This window comes from Apteryx mantelli, unplaced genomic scaffold (genome assembly GCF_036417845.1).
Source record: "Apteryx mantelli isolate bAptMan1 unplaced genomic scaffold, bAptMan1.hap1 HAP1_SCAFFOLD_383, whole genome shotgun sequence".
Lineage (NCBI taxonomy): Eukaryota > Metazoa > Chordata > Aves > Apterygiformes > Apterygidae > Apteryx > Apteryx mantelli.
The window spans coordinates 24287-33074 of NW_027118737.1; the positions used below are offsets into that span (position 1 = coordinate 24287).

The 8788-nt window shown below is 54.2% G+C and overlaps 1 protein-coding gene across 1 annotated transcript; it reads right to left on the reverse strand.

Moving 5' to 3' along the window:
* Positions 1–1112: 1112 nt before the first annotated feature.
* Positions 1113–7015, reverse strand: LOC136996413 (SUN domain-containing protein 3-like). The gene is made up of 11 exons (XM_067317335.1): positions 6938–7015; positions 6417–6504; positions 5935–5996; positions 5208–5308; positions 4546–4586; positions 3951–4122; positions 2983–3067; positions 2290–2405; positions 2015–2182; positions 1439–1531; positions 1113–1309 (listed from the first exon to the last, which is right to left on the reverse strand). Exons 2-11 carry the CDS (start codon positions 6461–6463, stop codon positions 1148–1150), a joined length of 1047 nt encoding a protein of 348 aa, XP_067173436.1. The 5' UTR covers positions 6464–6504; positions 6938–7015; the 3' UTR covers positions 1113–1147.
* Between the last annotated feature and the right edge of the window lie 1773 nt (positions 7016–8788).

Consider the following 8788-nt stretch of genomic DNA (forward strand, 5'->3'; position numbering starts at 1 on the left):
CTTAGCATTAGTAGCTAAATTTGCTGAAGCCTTAGGCCTCAGGCTGTGAACTTGCTGTCAACTTTTACTTAGATAAGTAAAAGGGGGGCCCCAGAGCCGGTTCAAGCTGGAGAGATAAAGAAGCTACACTGACAGCAGGAGCAGCCAACCTTGAAGATAAGCAGCAGCCTGCCTAGGGACAATGGAGGGGCCCAGTGAAGAAGGGGAAGACCCCAGACCTAACTATTACTATTGGTCCAAACTATCGCTTAAGGGGTGGGGAATTTAGATTGTAAGGGTCTAATTGCCCAGGGATTTCTTTGTTCGGGGTCCCTCTTTGGAGGCACCAGCTCAAGCTGTAATTACCGCACGTGTATCATTAAATTTTATTTCTCTCCAATCTGACTTCGAACTTCTGCCTCAGCAGGAACCTAGGGTCGGACCCTGTTATGGAGGCCGGCGAGCCTGATTTTCCATAACAAGCATATTATAGAGAGCAGTAACGGGAATCACATCGGTATTGTGACTGAACTGTCCATTGCAATTGCTGCATTAGGCTCAGTGGAACTGAGACCCGTATTACCTGTCTTGTGATTGCAGTGCATTGCTGTATCACTCTGCCAAATCAAGAATCTAGTGTAACATCAACTCTCTTCAAAGAAGTAAATTTTGGTAGGAAGCATTCCACCCTCCATAGTCCATGCGTGGAATATTGAAAAGACCTTGGTCAGGGAGTCCCTCTGACCTCTGAAACCACCTCCTGCAGCCCATACGTGTCACGTCACGCACAGCATAAGGAACCAGGGACAGCAGTGGCTCGCTAAAACGGCCTGGCAAACTGCTGCTTTGCTCTCCCACTGTCCTCCGAGTCTAGGAGGATTTCTGCATTTACACTTTAAGGAAAGCTCTCTTGGTTTCCCCCGTTTCCTCCCCGGTTTCCTCATTCTCCAGCAATAGCCCTTCGCTGTGCGCGAAAAATGCTGGAAGGACTGGCGAAGGCCTAGCCAGTTCTGCGGGTGACATCTTAATTACGGCAACGAGTCGATCAGAGTGCCAAGAAGGATTTCAAGAGGCGCCGTCAAGGACAGAGCAGTCTGCCTCAAAAGGAGGCGGGAAAGGCACACTAAGTAGCCCATCACCACCGCTGCTCAAATCTTGCAGGCTTTATTCAGTGAACTCTGTTGTTTCCAGCAGAGTGCCACGCAGAGTCCTCTTCGGTGGGTACCGCATCACCGTGGACCCTCAGTCGATACACGCATGTGTATTCCGGGTGGCCCCAGTTGCTCAGCACCTCCAGCTTCACGTATTGTATGGAGTCAGAGCGCTCGTTCTGAAATGAGAAGAAAGCAGCTGTCTTTTCCTCTCTATCTTTTGACTACTTAGAGCTTCTCCCCTGCCAGCTACACTTCTCCTCCTCTTCCTCCTCTCCTACGCTTCTCCTGCCTCTTCCTCACCGTACCTTCAGCTGGAAAGTCTCAAAGGCATGTTCTGCAGCCATGTACGTGAACTCTCCTAGAAACAGCCCCTGCTCCTCGTTTTCTGCCTTCATCCCCTACACAAAGACGGGGGGGAGAAAACAAGAGAGTGAGGTACACAGTGGGAAGACGCAGCTTCCCTAGGGGAACTAACGAAGCGGCCAGAATGAGGCCTAGGTGGCAGTGTTGGGAAGAGCAACTTTGGGTGTGCAGGAAAGAGAATTGGCACCAAGGAGGAAAGAGCAAGTAGGGGCAAGCTTCATTATTTGGGAGGAGTCGTGGCAGAGCCAGTGTGCCAACTCCCGTAACTCAGGGCTCATTTAGTACCGCGTGGCCCCCGAAATGGGAAGCTTTGCTTCAAGTGCACACCACAAAGGAAAGGAGTGTAAAGGAAATGGAGTAACTCAAAGCAATTTGTTTCTTCTCCAGGCTCGGAGGAAGTCACAGGCCTGGGAGAAGCCTCCCGGCATTGCGGGACCTCTATTCACCCGCCCGCCGCTGCCCTTGCTGCAAGGCTTAGAAATGCTCCTCACAACCCCCCGACTCTAGAAACCGCTTACATAGACAGCAAAGTCCTTTGGAGCACTGGAGATGTTTTCTCCAGGGGACACTCTCACTGAAATATGTTCCAGAGTAACAGCTCGTGGAAAGATTGCTTTAGGCAGCTTGATGAAGACATGACCCTGACTCCCGGCGAAAGACCAGCAGTTTCCCGGCTGATTTGCAGGCTGAAAGAAGAACAATGCACACTGTTCGTGTGGCAAAGGGAAACTCTCAACAGTGCATTTGGTCCCCCCCGCCAGCTTGCTTGCTCTCTGTTTCTTGCTGGGCCTACCTCAAGGAGAACCTCAGGAGACTTCATGGAGTGCAGCAATGGCAGCCCAGCCCAGTAGAGTATTCCTTTGGTATTGCGGAAGGAGGCAGAAGTCTTGGAATGCACGATGGTAGCCCCTGAAACACGAATGCACCCATCAAGTCCTGCCTTCCCTCGAGGACTGCATCTGTTTCTAGGGCTGTGATCTATCCGGAGCATCTCAGGAACCACGCAGGCTGTGCACCTGGCCTCAGACAAGCAACAGAGACGCTCCCCTACGACAGTTATTTCAGTTCCTGACATGCATGAACGCCAGGCAGACTCAGAGAGAAAAGGACTTCTTGAACAACCGTCTTGTATGTGAACAGTCGCAGCCCTGCTACCTGCCTCCTTTCCCTCCACTCTTACTTCCATGGACTCCACATAGGGCTCCCCAAGGAGGAACCAAGGGATGCCCGCATAGCTGTGTCCTAATGAACACTGCCACCGTGATGCCTCTTTGCACTGCACTGTCAACTTGAAAAATGCTACTATGTCTTCCTAGATCTCCAGCAGTGATAGTCACCTCTGTCTTCCTTGCGTCAGCCCCCTGCAACACACAGCAGGGACTCGTTCAGCTGTGCTAATGGGCCGTGGAAAAGGAAAGCTAACATAGGCCTAAGCATAGACAGGAGGTGCCCTGGCTTGCTTCTTCCTGTGCCTTTAGAGCCGCACCTGATGCTTTGCGGGCAAAATCCGGCATCTGGACTTGGTTATATTCCAGCTTCTCCAGTGCTTCATCGATTAACTTCTGAGCATCCTGGCAAGGAACACAAAAGAGAGCAGGTATTAGCGGCAAGGAGGCACATGCCAGCTCCCCTACTGGGCCAGCTAAGGTGAACTTGGCTGTTGCACTCTGCCCTAAGGAGCTTGGCAATTCCCTGAAAAGCTCCCAGGTTTGCTCGGCTCTCATTGGCTAGTATCAGAATAGCGGGGCTGCTCACTCCAGCGCTCCGAAAGCTGAAGTTGCGGGAACGTCTTTCTTCCTCTTACAATGCACAGGGGCAGGCCATTGGCAGCGGCCTCTCTCTGGCTCGCCACCAGCTCCCTCCTTGCTTTGCAGGAGCTCCTCCTGGAGCTGAAGGACACCTTTTCTAGGGCAGAACACTTGTGCTGACAGTGCCTGCACAGGGGTCGTAGGAGGCCGAGCAAACGGCCGAGGAGAGAGCCTTCATGGCCCACAGCGCTTATGACCCAGCCCCTTTTCCAACTGCATTCCCCAGAGCAGGAGAGCAGGAACCCTGGCTGGAACAGCGGCTTGCCCCTGCGTCAGCAAAGCCAACGTGAACCCAAGGCTGCCAGGCGCCACTCAGGCAGCTGCGTTACAAGGTCTCCCGGAGAACTGGCTGCCACATCAGCAGCAGGTGGAAATAGGGGCTGCAGGGACTGTCCTTCCAGTTTGTTACCAGAGATGATACCTAGACTGAGAGGAAGAGGAGCTGAAGACAAGTGCAACTCCCTTTGCGGCCCTCTGCTGCCCTGCAAGGAGCGTGCAGCCACAGAAGAAGCAACTGCAGAGACCCATCCTACTTGTTGCAGCAGCACAAGCCTTTCTGCTGCCTCTGGCAGGGAACCCTACTAGCATACGTGCCGGGCTGCGGAAAAAAAATCTCTGACGAGAGCCTCCTGCAATGGCCCCTTACCTGTCCTGTCATGCCCGGGAGCTCAGTCTGCTTCAGGGCTTCGCCGAGAGCGCGCCGGGCAATGTCCTTTGTGCTCCATCGCAGAGCGTGAAGGACTTCCTGGAGCTCACGCAGCTGTCCTTGGAGGGTCTCGATTTCACCGAGTACTGCTCCTAACACCTCATCCGCTTGCCTGGAAGAAGTGCGCCACAGAGACAGAGACCACTGTTCTGGCGGGCTGCTGCTATGCCACGGGAATGGGAGAGAGGCAACAAAGCTCCCTGAGGTGACTGGCAGCATCAGGTGGCTGGACTCCCATCAGTGGCTGAGAGCTGCAGAAGCAGCTGCAGCATGGCGACTACCCCTATGCCCCTTGTCAAGCAGCAGAAAGGTGGAGCTTCCAACAGCCCAGCCCTAGCTAAGGGGCTCACGCAGGGCTTGCTCCAGGCCTCGAAGGCACCTCGACATAGAGCTGACCACCGGCGAGAAAGGCAAGGCGCAAAGGCAGACAGGGCAGTGGGGGAAGAGCTGTGGGAATTGTGTCACGTGAAGATGGTGTGAGACGGGACTGGAGCTCCTCTAGAGCATCATCTAGTCAAGAGGAAATCATTTTTACCTCTGCGTCTTCACGTGCACGCCAGAGAGAGGAAACTCCTCCTAGAGGGACAAGAAAGGCAACATTCAGTCCAAACACTAACAGGCCTACTGCAGAAATGAAGCTCTACGGCCTTTACAGCAACGGGAAGCAAACAGGCACAGACACCGTGCCTCCGGGGACTCCGCTACTCCCCTATCATGCACTGGGAAATGATCACGACAGACTGCCAGGCAAGAGAACACAATTCACACTGCCTAGTGTGGTATTCGAGAAGCATCTAGCCTTTGAAATTTCCTGCAATTCAACAGATCGATTCTTAAAAAGCCCTTCTACTATCAAGTTGCTTGCTTAATCAGACACACACACACCTATTTTTTAGGGGTTGCTACGTTGAACGGCTGGGCAAAGAATGAGCCAAACCAAAAGACTCAAGATCTCAAAAGCAACACAGTGCTTTGCAGAAACTTACAGACCCACACCTGCAGAACAGCGGAGCATGTTCAGCTCTCTGCTATGTCTGGTGCCCAGAGCAATTCACCTTCACCTGACAGACCTGGCAATGTGGCTCGTGGACCTTGCCCTAGCCCCCGAAAGAAAGGCACTTTTAACAAAGCCGCACTTGATGCCCTTGAGCTAAGGCTGGCAGAAGCAGCTTTCATTTGAGGCACTCAGAAGGTCACCTGCTGGCAGACAGCTTTAAAAGAGGAGAAGATGCAGGCCTTCGATGCTGCTCTGCTCGTCCAGATGCTTTCGCCATCAAGCAGCCCCACGTGGTAAACACCTGTCAGTCACAAACCAAAGCTCTATTTACACTTGGAACTTGCTCATGCCGGAAGAGTTGTGTGCAAGCAGGGCTCCAGTGCTTCAGGCATGCAAGCGCTTCTGAGGCTGCAGACTACTTGGGAAGGGTGGCAAGCCAACCCTGGGCATCTCCCGGGCTTTTTTAGCGCTTCGTGAGACCTTAACCAGCTGCCTCCCTCCACAGGGCTGCCTGCTCCACTCCGAGGGTCGGGCACACATGCCATCATTGTCTCTCCACTCTTCTTCTTGGCAAGAGAGAACGATGGAAGAGGGGCCTCCGAACAGATGAAGAGTCCTTCCCCGGGACATGCTCCTTTCTCCTGAAGGAAGCTTCTCCACTTCGTGGGGCGAACAGGGCAGGCTAGCCACTGCCTCTCCCCAGGCTTAGGAGAACTGGCTTCAGCTCTGGGCAAAAGCAAGGCACCCTCTTCCCATCCCCACTCCCCTTGCTCGGAGGCACGTGCAAGCGGGCCACCCCTCTCTCAGGGACCTCCTGCTCCTACTTGCGCTCCTCTGGCCACAGCCGTCTACGTGGACCCAGGCAGAAGGAAGCACTGCGTCTCTCGTAAAGAGCCACCGTTACTTGCAGCCTCTACAGACACTCACCAAAAAGGCAGCAAAACAGAGCAAGCAGCACCAGCAGAACCGTCTTCCGAGCCTTCATTTGCCTATGGAGGAGCACAGAGGAAAAGAAGGCTGAAGCTGGCTGCAGCTCTGCAGCTCCTAAGCACACTCCAGAGCAGCAGTAGCGACTGCAGCTCTTGCAGCTGCCATTCCTGACTTGGGAAGTGGCCTGCTCCCGCACGAGCTCCAGCCAGTGGTCGAGTTTTCACCCGCGGTGGCAATGGGGCATTCGGGAGGGCGAGCATTGGAACTGAGCAGCTAGGGATGGAGGATTAACTCCAGAACAGGAGAAGCAGTGCCAAGGAAAGCTAGGGCCGTGCTTCCTGCCTATGGCAGTAGAGGCGATTCTTTGGAGACGGAAGGCACATCATTCACACCTCTTTCTCCTGCCCACCATCCAATCGGTGCTTGCGCCCATACACTTCTCCCCCGACTCGCAAGAAAAGATTCTCCCTCAGCTTTACCTTGCAGTAGTGCCCACAACTTGGAGCACAAAGCGCTGAGGAAACATCACGCTCAGCAGCAGGAAATGCAAGATGAGCCCGAAAGCTCCTGAAAAACAGTCAAGATGCAAAAAGTGCAGTGAGCTCATGCAGAATTCTATGTTAAGGTTCTACTCGTCCTCTTGGTGTCAGCAGAGGGCAGGAGGCATTCTCCTCTTTCGGGCACTTGCTCCTGCTTCTGTCAGTTGCTCTGCAGCTGCAAGCAGCACAGGGCAAGGGAAATGAATTCCCTTCAGTCCAAAAATCACTAATTCATGAGGTCATTTTTCCCTGTTAGGGCTACAGAGGGTCGGCCTCTTAGTTCATGAGCAGAGCTGCCTGTCATGGTCCCTAGGACCTTGCGGCACAGCCTACGGCCAGGGCTTCTGGCAGCTCCTGCTCTGCCTCTGACCACCTCGTTCACCTTCCATGAAACGATCCGCATTGCGAATGTAAATAAGCAGAGGGAGCTGCACTTAAGAATCGTCTCAGCTTCCTTTTACCTGGACGCTGAAGCTGGCGTTGGTCCTGCCCGTAGACTCCAGGGCTCTGGAGAACAGGCCCTTGGCTCGCAGGTTGCCTACGAGAAAGAAAAGGGTCTGAGGCACACAGGGCACGCGCTATCTGCTGTTGCCTTCAGCCAGCTTTACACTGAGCTCGGAGGCTGTCCTTGTGCTCTTCCCCCGTCCATCCCCCACACACACCCCCACCCCAGGCTGATTAGGTGCAAAAGGCACTTGAGGAAAAGAGAGGAGGCTTCCGAAAACTCTCCAAAGCAGCACATCCGTACCAGCGTACGTCTTGGCCTCGGTTTCTGAACATAGGTGCAGAGACGCAGCTGCCAAGCACCCTGTTCGCTCAGCTGTGGCCCAAAAGCGCTCTGATCTCCTTGCCGTCACGACAGAGAGTGAGCAAGCGGCAGGGGCAGCCCGCAGCTGCCGCCCTGCTCTTGCTACCTCACACAGCGGCGATGGCTTGTGATGTCAACGGCGGTCGGTGACGTCACAGTAGAAAAGGCAGCGCCACATTTCCAGGCCAAGCTCAACCTGACAGGAAACAGGAGTTGCTCTCCTCTTCAGCAGAGAGGCAATCCTCGGAAATCACAATGTCTCCTACCAAGTATGAAACTCTTTGAAGTCCCAGCCAGGAGGCAGCGATTTGGCAGCCACCAGCAGCCTTGTCTAGTGCCTGCTTTGACACTTTTTGAGCCCCAGGGCCTTCAGAGCTAACTGAAGTGAGCAACCACGTACACTCAGCAGTTCTCTGCCAGGGGCTCAGCTTCACGGTGGCGGCTCTTTTCTTGTAGCCTGAGCAAGGCACGGTGCCATAAGAGAAGGGCTGGGCCTGCAGCTTGGCCTCTGCTTGCTGCTCTGGGCACCGGGCTCTTGACTGCAGAGGACAGGAGACATGCTTAGAGGAGGGCAAGGGAGCATATCTGACTCTAGCTTTGTTTGCTACCTCATGGCATCTCCAGGGACTGCAATCAGCCCCCAATTTCCCTATGGAAAACGAAGGCTATATTTTTTTCCCCCCAAAGTAACGATTCACGGAGTCAGCAAAGAGTTTTGGTGCCACGCCAGGACAGTCTGGCAAATTAAGTTGGAGGCAAGTCAACAGTGCTGGCTGCCAGTGCCCACCTGTGCTCACTAAGCAGTGCCAATGAAAGCTAGGGCCGTGCTTCCTGCCTATGGCAGTAGAGGCAATTCTCTGGAGACGGAAGGGACACCATTCACACCTGTTTCTCCTGACCACCATCCAGTCAGTACTTGTGCCAACACAGTTCTCCCCCCTCTCTCAAGAAAAAGATGCCTGTCGTGGGTCTGTCAACCGGAGAAGTGCTACTACGTGTTCCTACATCTCCAGCAGTGATAGTCACCTCTGTCTTCCTTGCATGAGCCCCCTGCAACACACAGCAGGGACTCATTCAACTAGCCCAGAAGGCTGTGGAAAAGGAAAGCTAACACAGCCACCCCCTACATTACACACTCTGTCAGTCACTGCGCCTTTCGAGCATGCGGCACCCCTCGACTTTTGACCCTGTCTCTCCTGCCACTGGGGACCTTCAAATGCACATCTCGTCCAGCTAGACAGCAGGCGCTCTGCAAGGCGCCCTGCCTTCGCTGCTTGGGTGCTCTAGCCGCACCTGACGATTTGTGGGCATAATCGGGCATCTGCACTTGCTTACCTTCCAGCTTCTCCAGCGCTTCGTTGGTTACCTTGTGCACGTCCTGGGAAGGAACACATAGGAGAGCGGCTCTTAGCGGGAAAACGAACGGGCAGCCAGGCGCATCCCAGCCCCCCCAACAAGGCCAGCCAAGGTGAACTTGGCTGCTCAGCTCCTCGCTCCTCACCTG